Source organism: Nyctereutes procyonoides, unplaced genomic scaffold, assembly GCF_905146905.1.
Source record: "Nyctereutes procyonoides isolate TBG_1078 unplaced genomic scaffold, NYPRO_anot_genome, whole genome shotgun sequence".
NCBI lineage: Eukaryota > Metazoa > Chordata > Mammalia > Carnivora > Canidae > Nyctereutes > Nyctereutes procyonoides.
The window spans coordinates 71,605-88,063 of NW_026575134.1; the positions used below are offsets into that span (position 1 = coordinate 71,605).

General features: G+C 60.4%; 1 protein-coding gene and 1 pseudogene across 1 annotated transcript in view; one reads left to right on the top strand and one right to left on the bottom strand.

Moving 5' to 3' along the window:
- Positions 1 to 16,459, top strand: part of ABCA13 (ATP binding cassette subfamily A member 13) — a 265,035-nt gene that overhangs the window by 10,166 nt on the left and 238,410 nt on the right. The window contains exons 3-10 of the mRNA XM_055301220.1: positions 1,919 to 1,970; positions 4,654 to 4,771; positions 9,323 to 9,481; positions 9,891 to 10,005; positions 11,486 to 11,695; positions 11,953 to 12,099; positions 12,314 to 12,360; positions 13,327 to 13,506. Of these exons, the coding sequence (XP_055157195.1) occupies positions 1,927 to 1,970; positions 4,654 to 4,771; positions 9,323 to 9,481; positions 9,891 to 10,005; positions 11,486 to 11,695; positions 11,953 to 12,099; positions 12,314 to 12,360; positions 13,327 to 13,506 (1,020 nt within the window). The 5' untranslated portion in view covers positions 1,919 to 1,926. The remainder of the gene's footprint in view (positions 1 to 1,918; positions 1,971 to 4,653; positions 4,772 to 9,322; positions 9,482 to 9,890; positions 10,006 to 11,485; positions 11,696 to 11,952; positions 12,100 to 12,313; positions 12,361 to 13,326; positions 13,507 to 16,459) is intronic.
- Positions 4,788 to 9,307, bottom strand: LOC129494352 (heterogeneous nuclear ribonucleoprotein A1-like; annotated as a pseudogene).

Here is a 16,459-nt window from a genome sequence, read left to right on the forward strand (position 1 = left end):
GAGTGAAAAGGAAGACTAGAATCTTCTTTAGCTTTATTTATTTATTTGAGAAAACGCAGAGAGAGAGAGAGCATGAGGATAAGCGGGGAGAGGGGGAAGCAGACCCCCCCCCCCGGACCCTGGGGTCCAGGACCCTGGGGTCATGACCTGAGCCGAGGCAGATGCTCCACCGCTGAGCCCCCAGGAGCCACTCACTTTTCCTTTTTAATTGTTTGATGCCTCGTTTAGTTTACAAACTGTATTTTGGAGAGAGGCAATGTTAGATTCCTGGTAGCGCTTGGAAGCCTCAAAATACCAATTGTAGAAGGAATTCCACTTAGTTCTGTCAGTTTTAGGACCATAGTGACCTAACTCAGTTCTGAGAACATTAAGTTTGGCCCCATAACGGCCCCTGGCCCAGCCCATGTCTGTAAACACACATGCGGAGCAACCATGGTTTTTAGACGTAAACCCGGCCAGAGTCCCAGGAGCAGGGGGACGGGGGCCTCAAAGCACGTCGACGACTGGGATCCCATTGCTTTGAGATTTTTCAGCAACAGCCTGGTTCCAGGAGGAATCAGAGCAAAGGCCACACAGCTTCTGGAAGAGCAGCCCGGTCGCACGCAGAACCCAGCCCGGGGGCCCGCGCGGCTCCAAGCCCACACGAATACTCTGAGATGCTAAAGGAAAAAAATAAAAAAGCTAAGGCGTTTGGTAAACTAGGAATAGAGCCTAAGAGCTTGAACACAAGCACGGGGCTCAGAATCCAGGGGAACCCTTGCCATCAAGCCCCAGCGTCCGTGAGAAAGCAGAGGATGACCCCGCAGCCCGGGGGGGGGTCTGTCTGCTCACCCGCCCCAGCGGCCGCTGCCCACCTCTCATCCCCCCAGTGGTAACCCTTAAAATTAGACACTGCCGGGTACTTTGCCAGTGACAGGCGGGTTTATCCAGGAGTGAAACAGAATTCTAACTCAGGACCCAGCGGCCGGGGCAACACCGCAGGCAGGTCCCCGTCGGAGTAAACGGGCCTTGGGGGTGTGGTGGCTCCTGGCCTCCGCCTTCGGGGTCTGCTGAAATGGTCAGGGGTCCTGGGATCTGTCCCTTTCCCAGCAGCGCCCTGGGGGCTCCGTCAGGGGCTCCATCGAGGGCTCCGGGTTTGGGCCCGCCGGCTGGCACGCTGGCGGGGAGCCCCACCGTCCGGTTGACAACCCGGGCCTGGGCCACCCTCCCCCCCCCGCCCCCGGCTCTGCTTTCCTGCCCCTGCGGCAGGTCGTGGGCTGTAGTCACCGGGTCCTCAGGCTGTGATCCACCCTGGCCTGGCAGGGCCGTGGCCGTGGCTGCGAGTTCTCCTTGGGCCGCAGGGATGTGGCCCCCGCTGGTCCCCCTGCCCTGGGCGGCCCTGGAGACCCGCCCTTCCAGGCGGTGGGGGCCAGGCTGGGAGAGCAGGGGGTGACCCGCCCCGGCGTGTCTGTGCTCAGCCCCCGCGTCCACGGCCCGTGGGTCACACACCTGTGCCCATGTGCTGCGCCCACCGAGCCTCTGCGGCTGGCGGGACCCTGTGACCGCCCGGGAGCCCGGCGTCTGCTCGGCCTCCTCTGGGCTCAAGTAATTGCACAAGGAGGCGTTAGACGGCGGCTCGGGCCGGGGCGGGAGGCTGAACGCTGAGGACAGCCGGGTGCAGAGCCCCTGCCCGCCCGCCCGCCCGCCGACCACTGCCCGGCTCCTCTGCACCTGCTCCTCTCAAGTCTTTCCTGGGGACACCTGAGGGGCTCAGTGGTTGAGCGTCTGCTTGGGCTCAGGCCACGATGGGGGGGGGGGCGTGTCCCGAGATCGAGTCCCATGTCAGGCCTCGTTCCAGTACATTTTTGGCAAATAAACTCTTGAGATTTTTTATGCGCCTGAGTTTATTCTGAAATAATCATGTGCTGTTTTCCCCTAGGTAAGAGAATGGCTTCCTCGGGGTCCCAGACAAAGACACGTGGCAATCACAGGTGAGGCTCCAAGCGGACGGCAGGCTGGGTGGATTTGGGGGCATATTGTGATTCCGTTTTCCCGAGAGCCCTCGCTCCCTGGCTTCCCGTCGGCCGCGGAGAGGTGGCTGCCGGGGCGGGAGCTCCAAGGCCAGCTCGGAAGCACGGCCTCTTCTGAAAGACATTAATTCTGAAAAAATTGTTTATTCATTTACTTACTTTGAGAAAGAGCAGGGGAGGTGCGGGGGGAGGGAGAGGGCATCCCCGCAGACCCCCCCCCCCGCCATGGAGCGTGGAGCCCAGTGCAACTTGCTCTCCCGTCCAACCAGCTCACCACGCACGGGCCCCTCCTTCTTTTCCTCTCAGAGTTACTAATTTGGGGCCACCTGTGCGGCGGCGCAGGTGCTTGGGCGTCGGACTCTTTCTTGGCTTCCGCTCAGGTCATGATCTCAGAGTCCTGGGATCGAGCCCCTCATGAGACTCAGAGCTCAGTGGGGAGCCTGCTGGGATTCTCTCTTTCTCTAAAATACATAGATAAAATCTTAAAAAGAAGGAAAGATGCACATCTTTAAAGGGAGCCTCTAGGTGGGAACACGGCTAGCGCCCAGCTTCGGGGGCGATCGTGGGCTTTAGAGGAACCACTACTATCCACGGGCTACGAGTCCCGGCATTTCTGGCACCAAGTCGGGTGCCTGCCGGGTCCTGACGTCTGTAATGCCCGAGCCCCGCGCGGGGCTGCGCACCTGGCGCCCGGCTCTCCGTCCGCCCGCTCTTCAGCCGCTGAGCGCCCGTCTCCAGCCCACACCCCGCCCCGGGAAGCTTCTGGAACCAGCCACCTGCCATGTGTTTTGCGTTTCCTTCACGAAGTAGGTGCTCCAGGAATATTTGTCCCATGAGTGAAGCAGCCAAAAAAAAGCAGATAAAGTAACTGCAAGGTGCGTGCAGAGTAGGGAACTAGCTCCCAAGCAACATCTTTGACTTGGTATTTTGAAATCTTTTAAAAAGTCCGTGTGAACGCGTTCCGGTTCACTGTGGCTCCTGCCCAGCTGATGCATTTTAAAACCGTTGCCACTCCTCGCAGTCGCACCCCATTTCCTTCTCCTTCTCTTCCTGGAATCAGAGAGAGACAGAAAAAAAAAAGCGTTTTCCATGTTGAAATATGTGGCGAAGTTTCCTAATCACGTCCTGTTTCGTCAGTCCTGCCTCTGCGGTCAGCCCCGCCTGGGCGTCACCTGGACAGCAGAGGGGCCGGAGGCGCTGTCGGGCTGTGATGTCACCGCGCTCCTCCCGGGCCAGGGGCGGCGGCGTGGGCGGGTGAGCGAGGCCGCAGGACCCCAGTTCCCCGGGCTGGCCTGCCGCCCCGTCCACGCTGCCCTCAGGAGTCCCCGCTGTGGGACCTGCCTCGGCCGAGAGCCGCATCCCTCCGACTTGGAGCACCGTGGGCCGCGGGTGCCTCGGAGTGACCGGGCAGGGCAGGCGCCAGCGCGGGCGGAACTCAAGCCTGACCTGCTCGTACTCCACGGGCAAACCACCCGTGTTGTCCCCCCCAGCAGCTCCCTGGAAGCGAAAATACAATAAAAAAAAAAAAAAGAAAGAAAAGAAAGAAAACGGGATTGGCATCACGGCTCTCCTGAGCGCCTGGGCAATGTGTGTTTTTGGTTAAATTTTGAAACACTGGGCACGGGTCCTGCACACTCCCCGCCGTCGGGTGCCCGGGGCCCATCACAGGAAGCCTCTCTCCGGGGCGTCCTGCGAGCCGCTCCGTGGGCCGGGCGGGGGGCCCTGTGGCTGGCCTGACCAGGCTGCCAAGTCCCCTGTGCCACTGCCACGCCCCAGGCCGCGAGGCTGCTTCTCTCGCATTGTGTCTTTCTTAGGGTTAGATTGACGGGAACCGGGTCAGGGGTTCCGGGCCCAGAGTCCAACTCCGGAGGAAGGCGGGGAGGTCCCAAGGCCCTGCCCCGGGGTCCGCGTCTGTCCTTGCGGCCCTGGGGCCCGGCAGGCTCGGAGTCGGTGTGCTAAGGGTGCCAGGCCGAACACCACGCAGACCCGCACCCTGCTCGTGGGCGTGGAACCCAAACACGCGGGCCTGCGTGTGGTCTGTGGCCCCTTTCACGTGAGAACAGCTGGGTTGCGTGGTGACGGGCCCCCTGCGGCCCGCAAAACCAAATATATTCCCTCTCCGGCCCCGTATGAAAACAAAAAGCAAACAGCAGGCCACTGTTGGGGCCAGCAGCGCGCCGTCCTCCGCAACAATAACGTGAGCCCCCCACTCCGATGCGGAAGGTGGGAAGCTCTGCGGAGGAAGCCAAAGGGAAGCCCGTGTCACCCCTCCCTGGACGCGCAGCGAAACAACAGAAGTGGCGCCGAGCTGTGCAGGCTGGGAAGGTGACCCCTGGGAGGGAGGGCCGGGGCAGCGCCTCGTCTCCGCTCCCCCATGTTCCCCACGCGAGTGTCGTGTTCTCCAGGTGCAGCCGAGGTCCTGAGGCGCACGCCCGCGCGGGGGGCAGCCGGCTGCACTGGTCGTCGGGCGAGGTCGCGTCGGGGGCTCCGCGTTCCTGTGCCTGGGAGGGGGAGCATGTGCGGGGCTGCGGGGCCCTGTCACCCCGGTACGGGCCACACGCGTCTTGGGGACCCCGGGCACCTCCACTACGGCAGCCACCGGGCTCTGGTGCTCTGCAAACCTTTCGCCTTCCTCTCGTGACAGTGGCCACTTCGTACAACCCGCCAACCCAAACATAGCGACGATGCCGGAGGACGTCCTGTACCACCTGAGCCTCAGCACCAGCACGCACGACCTCCCCGCCATGTTCGGGGACGTGAAGGTACAAGGCAGGGCTGGGGGGTGGCGTCTGCTGAGGCCGCCCTCACTTGCGTCTCCCCCGAGGGGGCGCCTGGCTGCTCAGTCGGGAGGGCACATGACTCGGCCGCAGGGTCGTGAGTGCAAGTGCCGGGTTGGGTGTGGAGATGACTTAAAAATAAGATCTTTTTATAAAAAAAAAAAGTTATAGGGACACTTGGAGGGTCAGGGGTTGAGCGTCTGCCTTAGGCCCAGGGCGTGACCCCAGGGTCCCGGGATCGAGTCCCACCTCGGGCTTCCTGCATGGAGCCTGCTCCTCCCTCTGCCTGTGTCTCTGCCTCTCTCTCTCTCTCTCTCTCTGGGTCTCTCAGAAATAAATAAATAAATAAATAAATAAATAATAAATAAATATTCGAAAAGAAAGTAATATCTTCACCAGATTTTTGGCAAATTGTTGATTTTAAGGTATGTAAACTAGTGAGTGAGAGAGAACTGGTAAGTCTGGCCCTCTTGGGCCCTAACCCTCTGTACACCCAGCCCCGCTGGGAAGCGAGTGCAGGAGACTTCCTAGCGCTCCCCTGAGAAAAGGAAAAGAGGACGGGAGCGCTGCCTCCTGACCCAGCTGAGCGGCTGCAGGCCCTGAGGCCTCGGTACTGGTGCGCCCGGGGACTCCGGAAGCGGCTGTGCCGGGGGTCAGATGCACCAGCCTTTAGATTCAACATCGAAGCAACGAGTGACCCAGGAGTGACCCAGAAGTTGCCGCTGCTCCCCGGCCACCCCGTCGGGCCCTCTTTCATCAGGGGGTCCCAGCTGCATGCTCAGCAGGCGGTGATTTCCCAGCTGACATGGGTTCAGGGAGAGAGAGACACAGACAGAGAGAGACAGAGAGCGGGAGAGAGACAGAGGGAGAGAGAGACAGAGGGAGAGACACAGAGAGAGACAGCGGGAGAGAGAGCGGGAGCAGGCTCAAGGAGGGGGACAGGAGGGACAAGCAGACGCCCCGGTGGCAGGGACCCCAGTGGGCCTCGACCCCAGGACCCGGGATCACGGGCAGAGGCTCCACCCACGGAGCCCCCCAGGCGCCCCTGCAACCGCGTCTGTTCTTTGTATTTGAGATTCTGGTTTTTTGTTTGTCTCTTTTTTCTTAGTTTCGTTTCTTAAATTCCACATGTGAGCAAAATCCTATGGTATTTATCTTTTCCGACTTCCCTCGTTCAGCACACACCCTCCGGCTGCAGCCGCGCCGTGGCAAGGTCCTGCGGGCTAACATTCGCATGCGTGCGTGGCTGTTGGTTCACTACGCCGGGCGTGCACATAACTTCCCCGTTGGTGTTTTCGTTTCCTTGGGTCAGTGCTCAGTAGTGGAATCACGAGGCCAGAGGGTAGCTCTGGTTTTAGTTTTTTCAGGACCCTCCGCGCTGTCGGCTGCAGCAGGTCGCGCTCCCACCAGCTCCCACCAGCAGTGCGAGAGGCTTCGCTTCCTCCACACCCTCGCCGACGCCTGTCGCGTCTTTTGTTGTTGATTTTAGCCACTCTGACAGGTGTCGGTGGGATCTCCGTGTGGTTTTCTTTTTTTTATAAATTTATTTTTTATTGGTGTTCCATTTGCCAACATATAGAATAATACCCGGTGCTCATCCGTGTGGTTTTGATTTGTGTTTCCCTGATGATGGGTGACGCTGAGCAACTTTTCATGTGTTTGTGGTCCATCTGGACGTCGTCTTTGGAGAAATGTCTATTCAGGTCATTTGTTAAAGATTTTACTCATTTATTCTTGAGAGACACAGAGAGGCAGAGACACAGGCAAAGGGAGAAGCAGGCTCCGCGCAGGGAGCCCAACGCGGGACTCGATCCCGGGACCCCGGGGTCACGCCCTGGGCCGCAGGCAGAGGCTCCACTGCTGAGCCCCCCGGGGGCCCCAAGTTCTGTATATATTTTGGATATTAGCTCCTTCTGCATATGTCATGTGCAAATATATTCCCCCGCTCAGCAGCTTTGTCATTTTGTTGGTGGTTTCCTTTGCTGTTACGGTGTTTTTTCCAGGTGTTCTTTCGTTGTTTGCTTTCGGCGCATTACAATTTATTTATTTATTTTTTATTTTTTCAAGGGAATATTAAATCGTTTATTGATTACACATGATAATGGACGATACACAAGCTTTAATCCCATCTATAATCTTATCTGATACCATAATTCAATTTAGATATGTTGCATAGGATGTGCCAACAATCATAATAACCGAATAAACTCCAGGACTTTGCTTGGGTGACCCTTTTAACGGTGAACTCCAGGTCACAACACATTAACTGTCAGTTCAACCACACCAAGGTTTGTGGAGACAATGGCTTCTGTGCCCAAGCAGGTTGCAAATAAATTTCGAGTGGAACCTGGCATCACCCTGAGGGAATTCTAACTTCACACTGTTGGGGTAGTTTACCAAGATGGCTTCAGAGTACACTGACTTTACACGGCACATTTTAAAAGAGACACATTTATTCAGCGTCATGATCAGACTATTACATTTAGCAATCGACAGCATGGGTGCAAAAAAAAAAATCTACATTAAAACCCTTTGTTGGAATGCTTTACACTTTCCACAGAACAGAAACTGAAATAACCTGTTATACAATTAGTCACAAATACAGTCCTCGAGTTTTTTGCCCATACCCATGAGTATTGTCTAAAACACGTCTTCTTTGTAGCCGCTAGGCCCTGCCACCACTGTGCGTGGCTGAGTTCACAGATCTGTTGGAACCTGTGGCTTCCCTGTCCCTTCTCTGGCTCTCCTCTCCTGCTGAGCTTTGTTTCCTGGCAGTAATTAAAACCTCCTGCCACTGCCATAGCTGCTGCTGCTGCTGGAACCGCCACAGCCACCTTGGTTTCGTGGTTTGGCGAAGTATTGGCCTCCACCACCATAGGGGCCAGAGCTTCTGCCTCCAAAATTTCCTCCTTTCATGGGTCCAAAATTTGAGGATTGATTGTTGTCATTGCCAAAATCGTTATAGCTCCCGCCACCTCCAAAGTTGCTTCCGTCATTACCAAATCCGTTCTGGCCATCCCCACTGCCACCGGATCCACCACCACCTCGACTGCCACCGAAGGCGCCTCGACCACTGAAGTTCCCTCCACGACCAAAGTTGTCCTTCCCACCAAAACCACCTCCACGACCACCACCAAAGTTTCCAGAACCACTTCGGCCTCTTGGGCTGGACGAAGCACCAGCCATCTCTTGCTTCGATAGGGCTTTCCTCACTTCACAGTTGAGGCCCTTCGCAGGACGGTATTTCTGAATGACAACCTTGTCTACAGAGTCGTGGTCGTCAAAGGTCACAAAAGCAAAACCTCTCTTCTTGCCACTGCCTCGGTCAGTCATGAGCTCAATCACTTCAATTTTCCCACACTGTTCAAAATAACCTCTTAGATGACGTTCTTCGGTGTCTTCTTTAATGCCACCGACAAAAATCTTTTTCACAGTTAAGTGGGCACCGGGTCTCTGAGAATCTTCTCTGGAGACGGCCCTCTTTGGTTCCACGACTCTTCCGTCCACCTCGTGCGGTCGGGCGTTCGAGGCCCCGTCCACCTCCTCCCGTACGTGACGTACGTGACGAACCCAAAGCCTCTGGAGCTCTTGGTGTCGGGGTCTCTCATTACCACACAGTCCGTAAGCGTCCCCCATTGCTCAAAATGGCTCCTCAGACTCTCATCGGTCGTTTCGAAGCTCAAACCTCCAAAGAAGAGCTTCCGCAGCTGCTCGGGCTCTTTGGGAGACTCTGACTTAGACATGACGGCGGTGGGAGGGGAGACTTTCACGATGCTTACTTGGCGGCGTCCAGGGGCAGAAAAAAGCCGCACATTACAATTTAACCTACAATTTGTTCTAGGCTACGGAAATTTCTTTTGTCATGTTTAGAGACTAAGAATTCCTTCAACATCAAACTGCTTAGAACTGATTTACCTACATTTCCTTCTTGTGTACAACACAATGAAAAATGAGTTTGTAGATGTGGCACTTGGCAGATTAAAGGCTTCGTGTCCCCGAGAGCCGCCCACCCACACGATCGCTCCCGATTCCCCAGTTCCCACGGGGCCCTGGCTCTTTCCACGCTTGGGCCATCTGGCTCTCAGGCGGTGGGTGGAGGTGATGCTCGGAAGCCCGTTTGCAGAGGGGCCCCAGTTGCACGGTGAGGACCCACATCGTGTTATTCCAAACCTCGGCTCCCCCCGGGACACCGACCAAGCTGTGCACCCGATGGGCAGAGCCGGTGCAGCCATGGAGCCCGGAAGAGCAAGGGTCTGGTGTTCCCGTGTTGTGTGGGGCTGGTTATACTGTCCGGGCCTCCTGCACCGGTGCTGGTTCCGTGACCCAGTCGGTGCTTCTCAAACTGAGCGAGCATCCAGAGCACCGGCACCCGAACGGCTCGCAGAAGCACCGCAGACAGCATAGCTCTGGGTGGGGCCAGGGACCTTCGTCTCCCGTGAGACCGGGCGACACGTCGGCGGGGGCCCCAGAGAGGACCCCCGCTATGAGGATGGTGCGCGGCGCCCGGACTGACGGGGCTGTGTTCTCTGGCTGCAGTTCGTGTGTGTCGGGGGCAGCCCTACTCGGATGGAGGCCTTCGCCAAGTACATGGCCAAGGAGCTGGGCCTTGACCACCCAGGTGCCGAGTATCCCAACATCTGCGCGGGGACCGACCGCTATGCCATGTTCAAAGTGGGCCCCGTGCTGTCTGTGAGCGTGAGTACCTGCCCTGGAGGTGGGCTCCGGGGTCGGGCTCTGCAAGGGGTCGGGCCCTCCGCGTGCAGCCTGGTCCCCTGCACGTCTGTGTCCTTGGGGGGGCTGGGGACGCGGCGAGCCGTCGACCAGCACCAGCTGTCCAGAGCGCCCAGGGGTGCAGAGACGGGTTCAGTTCCCGGAGACGAGCGGCTGCTGGTCCCCCACCGAGCCTCTCGGCGCCGCAGACGGTGGCTCTGCACGTGGGCCGCACTGCCTGCGTGGACCTGGGCAGACGTTTGCACCTCCCAAAGTGTTCATAGTTTTAAAAGTGTGTTTGGAAGTCCGTCCTCTCTGGCTGTCAGCCTGAGATGCGCAGGGACGCGAGGCGGCCGCCCCCTGACGCGACGCTGGCGTCTCCCCCTGGTTCTAGCACGGCATCGGCATCCCCTCCACGTCCGTCATGCTGCACGAGGTCATCAAGCTGCTGTACCACGCCCGCTGCTCCGACGTCACCGTCATCCGCATCGGCACGTCTGGCGGGATCGGTGAGCGTGCGGGGCCTCCGCCGGGGCCAGCGTCCCACGAGGACCTGGCGCGGGGCAAGCCGGGCTTGGCATCTCCGAGCTAGTGCCCAGCTTTGCCCGAGGGAGCTCGTTAGCAGGAGGCATGACTAGAAGCTTGTTTGGCCATATGTCTCTCCAGCCGCATCTCGCAGCCCGGCCCCCAGAAGCAGGTCACGGAAAGGCGTGGGGCCGAGCGTGCGCAGGGCCTGGTCCTTCGGGGTGAGCGCTGCCCCCCGGCTGCCTGCCTCTCTCTCTTCCTTCTAACCGCGTCTCCGCTCTCTCCTGTCCTCCGCGCCTCCCTATTCCTGCAAGGACTCGCTCGGTAGGAGGAAACCGACGGCAAAGTCAAAGGGACAGATGGCAGACAAAGTTAAGATAAGTGTCTTCAAGGTGCCTAAAGGGTCCCCAGTGGGTCCCAACCACGGTGTTTTGTCCTGTCTCTGAAAGCCGCAGAGAGCGCGGAGGGAGGACAGGAGGCAGGGAGAAAGCAGGGGGTGGGGGGCTCGAGTGCTCACGTGCTGCCCGTGGGGAGCTCCCGGGAGGGGCCTGGGGAGCCCCCCAGCAGCAGCGCCCGCCCGAGGGGCTCACAGCCGGAGGGGGACGCGGGCAGCAGGAGAGCCCGCATTCTGGGGGCGTCGAGGGAGCGGAGCCGGCCGCTGAGCCTCCTGGAGGTGGGAGCAACTGCAGAGTCGCTCCCCACCCCCAGCAGAGCCGGTGGAGACAGAGGCCAGGTACACGCAGGGGAGCGGGACGGACTGTGACGGTTCAGGAGGACGGCGGGCCCGGGCCAGCGGCGCTGGGACCATCCCCTGGCTCCCCCCACCCCGTCCCCGCCCCCTCCCCAGACCTTGAAGCAGCCAGTTTCCCATTCGGTCGGTGTCAGAAAGGGCTCGTGGTCAGAGCACCCAAGTGCTCAGAAGATCAAAGACTAGGAGCAGAACGACGTCCCCCCAAGGTGCAGACGCCCCGGGAAGGTGTGCCCGGGAAGCCTAGGATGTGGAGCCGAGTATCTCAAGGGTCAAAGGCAAACGGGACTGGCTGAGAGTCGGGGGCTGCTGGGCCGGGTGCGGGGAGCACAGGGCTAGACCGTCCTTGTCTACTTCTGCGGTCACTTGAAATCTTAACGGCAGGAGCCGGGGAAGCACCGTGGTCGCCCGCGCGGTGGCGTGCAGGGGACAGCAGCCAGGACTGTAGACCCGGAACCTGTAGTGGGGACAGGCCCCCCCCCCGCCCCCGGCAGTGTCGTCCTCTTTGCTCTTTTCTCTTCCGTATTCTCTGCACTGCTTACGCGTGACACCTATCATTTGAGGAAAAGAATTTGATGCAAAAAATGGGTCCCTAGGAAGTCTGTTTCAGACCATTAGCGGGTGTCCCGGTATTTTGGTGCGTAGACGGGCCCTTTCCCCCGGGCATGCCCCCTGCGTCTGCCCCGTGTGGCCGCGACACCTGCTGCTCCCTTCAGGTCTGGAGCCCGGCTCCGTGGTCGTCACCCAGCAGGCGGTGGATGCCTCCTTCTCGCCCGTGTTTGAGCAGATGGTCTTGGGGAAGCGGGTGGTTCAGAGGACAGACCTGGACCAGGAGCTGGCGCAGGAGCTGATGCAGTGCGCCACAGACCTGCCGGAGTTCCCCACGGTCCTGGCCAAGACCATGTGCACCTCAGACTTCTACGAAGGTGACGGGCCGGGCCTCCCCTCCCAGCGGCGGGTGGGGCTTCTGCGTGAGGGGCGTCCGTCCTGCCCGGGCTCCGCCTCTTCCACGTTTCCATGGTGCACACAGCGCTCGCCGTGAGCGGCCGGGGTGGGCTCCGGGGTGGGCAGGGCCGGTGGGATCCCTGGTGTCCCTGTGCCCTGGCGCGTAGTGCGGTGCTGGCACGCAGTAGGAGCTTCCTCTGCGCACGTGGTCAACGCTGCCGTATCTCCGCGTGTCCAGGCCAAGGCCGTCTGGACGGCGCTCTCTGCTCCTACACCGAGAAGGACAAGCAGGACTACCTGCGGGCGGCCCACGCGGCCGGCATCCGCAACATCGAGATGGAGTCTTCAGTCTTGGCTGCCATGTGCAGCGCGTGTGGCATCCCAGGTAGGTGCCTCTGGTCTCCGGGGTCCCTCCTCCAGGGCCCAGCCTCCAGGCCCCTGTCCCCAAGGGCCTTGCTTTCTTGAAGGTTCTTTTGGACGCGAGGGCTGGGAGGGGTCAGGTGAGAACAGGGCAGGGGCAACCGGAGGGGACACCTTGCCCTGGGGAGTCCAGGGAGAAACCGGGCGCTTCGCCCTGACGTGCTGCTTGCTCTTTGCAGTGGCCGTGGTGTGCGTCACTCTGCTGAACCGCCTGGACGGGGACCAGGTCAGTAGCCCGCATGACGTGCTGGTCAAGTACCAGCAGCGGCCACAGCGCCTCGTGAGCCACTTCATCAAGAAGCGCCTCGCGGCCACCGGGACCCTGAAAGCCTAAGGATGCGCGGCTACGATGGCTGCAAATAAAGTCACGGTCTGGGCGCCTGCCTGGCGCAGCCCCGAGAGCCCGCTGCTCCTGGGAGCTCAGGAGCCTGAGTTCCAGCCCCAGTTCGGGCAAGATTACTTAAATAAATAAATACATTTAAAAAAAAATTCCCCGTGAAAATCTCCTTTTGTAGAGTCTTCGTGCACACTCCCGTAAGAATTTAGGGAATTGGGTTGCAGCTCAGGGGCTAAGAATCCTGCATTAGTAACAGAAAATTTTTTGAGAGCTTCCGTGGGGTGTTATTTGACCACATTAGCCTGGGTTGGGTCTTGTTGGAGAACGTTCCTCTCAATGCTTGAAGTATTTCTAGAGAAAACTTTCAGACTTTTAAAATCTTAGGAGAGAAAATAAATTAAAAAAATAAATAAATAAATAAAATAAGTTCATTCTAAGGAGAGGAGCTCTCAAGTCAGGGTCCCCTCCAGAGAGAGTTTTGTGAAAAGAATTTTTTAAACGGTAAAATCCTGCTGGTCCTACAGACACAGACGATCACGTGTGCTGGGAGCAAAACATTCTTGCGAATGAAGGACGCTCCGCTCCCGCGAACCAGCAGGCCGCTGCCCCACGCGCCCTAGACCGCTTGCCAGGAGGCCAGGCCGCGACTCTCACCCCGTTGTGCAGGGAAGTGGGGCTGCGGGCTCCTCTGCCCTCCTGGAGGGGCGAGCGCGGGCCCCTGACGGCCTCGAGGGCTTGGGGCTGCGCGTTCCTGGTTCCCCGCGGCACAGGCCCCAGTGGATCTTACGGTGTAAAACCGAAAGGTCAGGCCTCCCGGCAGCAGGTTGTTTACAAGGAGCTACTTGTGCCCTACAGGTGCCCCCGGCACAGCCCCGCACACCACGGGGCCCTGGTGCGCACACAGACCCGCGTGGACACCTCCCAGCCGGCGCCCAGGTTGGCCGAGGATGCGCCCAAGCGCCGTGGGAAGTCAGTCGGACGAATGTGCCGGGCCTCTCGGAGGAAGCCGCCGCCGCCGCATCGTTCGGACAGACGGTGAGACAGGTGCCCGGGGGCTGGTCTCGGGGCAGCAGGGCCTGCGTGGCTCAGTGGGTGAAGCGTCTGCCTTGGGCTGGGGCCTCGATCCCCGGGTCGGAGCCCACGCCCGGCTCCCTGCTCGGCCCCCCCTTGTGTTCGCTCTCTCTTCCTCTCTCTCCCAAGTCAATAAAATAAAATAAAACATAAAGAATAAATAAATAAGTGGCACTGCAAACCCCAGACAAGCTGACGGTTCCAGAATCAGGGCGACGTGACAGGCCACGGCGGAACCATGCGGTGTTTACGGAGCCCGGGCAGCTGTGCCCCGGACCAGGGGCCGCACTCACTCCGCAGCGGGGTGCCGTCTCGGCGGCGGGGTGCTCACGCACAGACCCACGGGCGCCGGGCTGCAGCTCCCTCGTCTGTAGCGTCCCCCTAGGGTCCTGGCACCTGCCCCCCTCCGCTTTTCCTGCAACATTGCTCCCCTCCTCCACCACCCAGGTGGAGACCAGCAGTGACCTTCATCACGTAGCTAACCCGCCTCCCCTGTGGCTGCACTGAGCTCTGCCTCGGTCTCCCCACCGCCCTGCTCCACCCAGGACCATGGGGTGCGCCAGCCCCTGCCCGGGCCGGGGTGGGAGTCGGGGAGCGCGGAAGGTCTGTGTAGACGCTGGCTCTCTGGGACAGCAGCAGACTGCGCGTCCAGGGCCCAAGGGCTTCCCAGGCTCCCCAGACTCGGAGCTGTCGGGACTCACCTAAAGCCTCTGGGTAAGAACGACCCCACATGAAAAGGTGCAGCCGCGGTGGAAACTGTATCATGAGGCCTCACAAGGGACACATGCAGGAGGCCCCGGGGGCCCAGCGGCTTGAGCGCCCGACTCTTGGTTTCAGCTCAGGTCATAATCTCAGGGCTGCGCTCACAGGGCATCTGCCTCTCCCTCCCTCTGCCTCTCCCCCTGCTCTCACTCTCGCAAATAAATCAATACATCTAGAAAGAAACAAAAGAAAGAAGGAAGGAAGGAAGGAAGGAAGGAAGGAAGGAAGGAAGGAAGGAAGGAAGAAGGCAGGCAGGCAAGGCCTGCTCAGCAAGCCCCTCTCTGGGTATTTGCACCCGAGTCACAGGCAGGGACCTGGGCGCACCCGTCCCCCGGCCTCCACCTGGGTGCTGCACCCCTGCATGGCCCTCGCAGATGGAGGATAGGCCGAGTGTGGCGCGTGTGCAACGGGTGTTATTCACCCTGGAAAGGGAGGCCGTGTGACACCTGCTCCGACGGGCATGAACCCGGAGGACCCGGTGCCTGGGGAAACGAGCCAGGCATAAGGTCACGCGTGCACCTCCGAGGGGACCTGGGTCCCTCGGGCTCAGGGTCCCCCGTGGCCTCGGCCCCCGACCAGTCGGCCGGCTGGCCCTGCGGGCGTCCAGGGGCCGTGGTTGGTGGCTGGCAGCCTGACCGCACACGCGCCAGATCGCGCACCTGCCGGCCCGGGCCCCCTTCCTGGTGACCGCCACCCCCGGTGGCTGAGGACCGGCCGCGATGCCGGGGTTATGCAGACGGAGATGGGGCGGGGGAAAACGCTCAGCACGCAAGGCACGGAGCTCAGGCTGCATTTCAAATCCCCTGAACATGAAATCAGTTGACATCCAGCCGCTCCCCTCCGCGTGCTAGGGCCACCCCCCAACTGCGTCTCGAGGCTGCAGGCGTGTTCACGAGATCGAGTCTCTGCTTCTTTGTCTCTGAAGCCACCATACGGGACAGACCCTCCCTCGCAAAGCGTTGTGTGAGTTCAGCGTCGGGTGTCGACCTGGCGAGACCGCGGTGCCCGCATCAGCCCAGTGGTCGCCGCGCAGGTGGTTTGCACGTGTGGTCGACAAAGAATCGCTTGACGCTAAGTGAAGGGGAGTCCCCTGGACGATGTGGTGGGCCTCGTCTAATCAGGGGGTGGCTCTAAGGTTTCCCGGAGGAGAAGGCATTCTGCTTCAGGGCTGCGGCCTAGAAATCCTGCCTGGGCTTCCAGCCGGGAGGCCGCCCTACAGATTACTGGCATGCGCGTCCCCCGTAGAGCCCATATCTGCTGTTGGGTCTGTGTCTCTGAGGGCCATGACACGGAGGCAGTGGCCAGGAAGGCGCACGGGACCGTGTGGGCTTGGCCGTGCCTGGGGACCTCCCCGGCTCCATGAGGCCTGAGGGCGAGGGGCCCCCACGGGTGCTCCCCCCGCAGAGGACGCAGAGAATCTGCAGCCCTTCGGGAGACAGTGGGGTTCCGGGTTCGCGGGGAGGGTCTCCTAGTGTTCCCCAGGCGGCGGGCTGAGTGCAGAGCAGCTCAGCAATGACACGCGGCCCATGTGGGACAGGCCCCGCCCCTCTCCCTGCCCTGCTGTCCCCGGGTGCTCGCTCAGGCAGGGTGCACACGTCCTGCAGCCGTGCTGGAGGCTGTGTCTGGCAGCTCCTGCTCTCAAGGCAGGGCCCAAGCGTCCCCACATGTCCCCACACGTCCCCAGGCCTTGTCCCCACACGTCCCCACATATCCCCAGGTGTCCCCAGGCCCCGTCCCCAGGCCTCATCCCCACACGTCCCCACATGTCCCCAGGTGTCCCCAGGCCCTGTCCCCAGGCCTCATCCCTAGGCCTCGTCCCCACACGTCCCCACATGTCCCCAGGCCCCATTCCCAGGCCCCGTCCCCACAGGTCCCCAGGCCCTGTCCCCACACGTCCCCCACTCCTTGGACCACATGCCTCGTGGCCGTGGGTTCTCAGCACCGTGCCCGCAGCCACCCACCTCTGCCGTCAGTGTGCACGGCCTCCGCCCGCCCCAGAGGGACCCAGACCCCAGCCCTCAGGGGCCTTTCGGGGGGAGCTCACTGAGGTCTCTGAGGGGAAGCGCGCAAGTGCTCTGCTCTTCCCTACTGGGACTCCCACACAGTGTTTTTCTGTTTTTCACAGATTTTATGCATGTGTTTGAGAAGGAGAGAG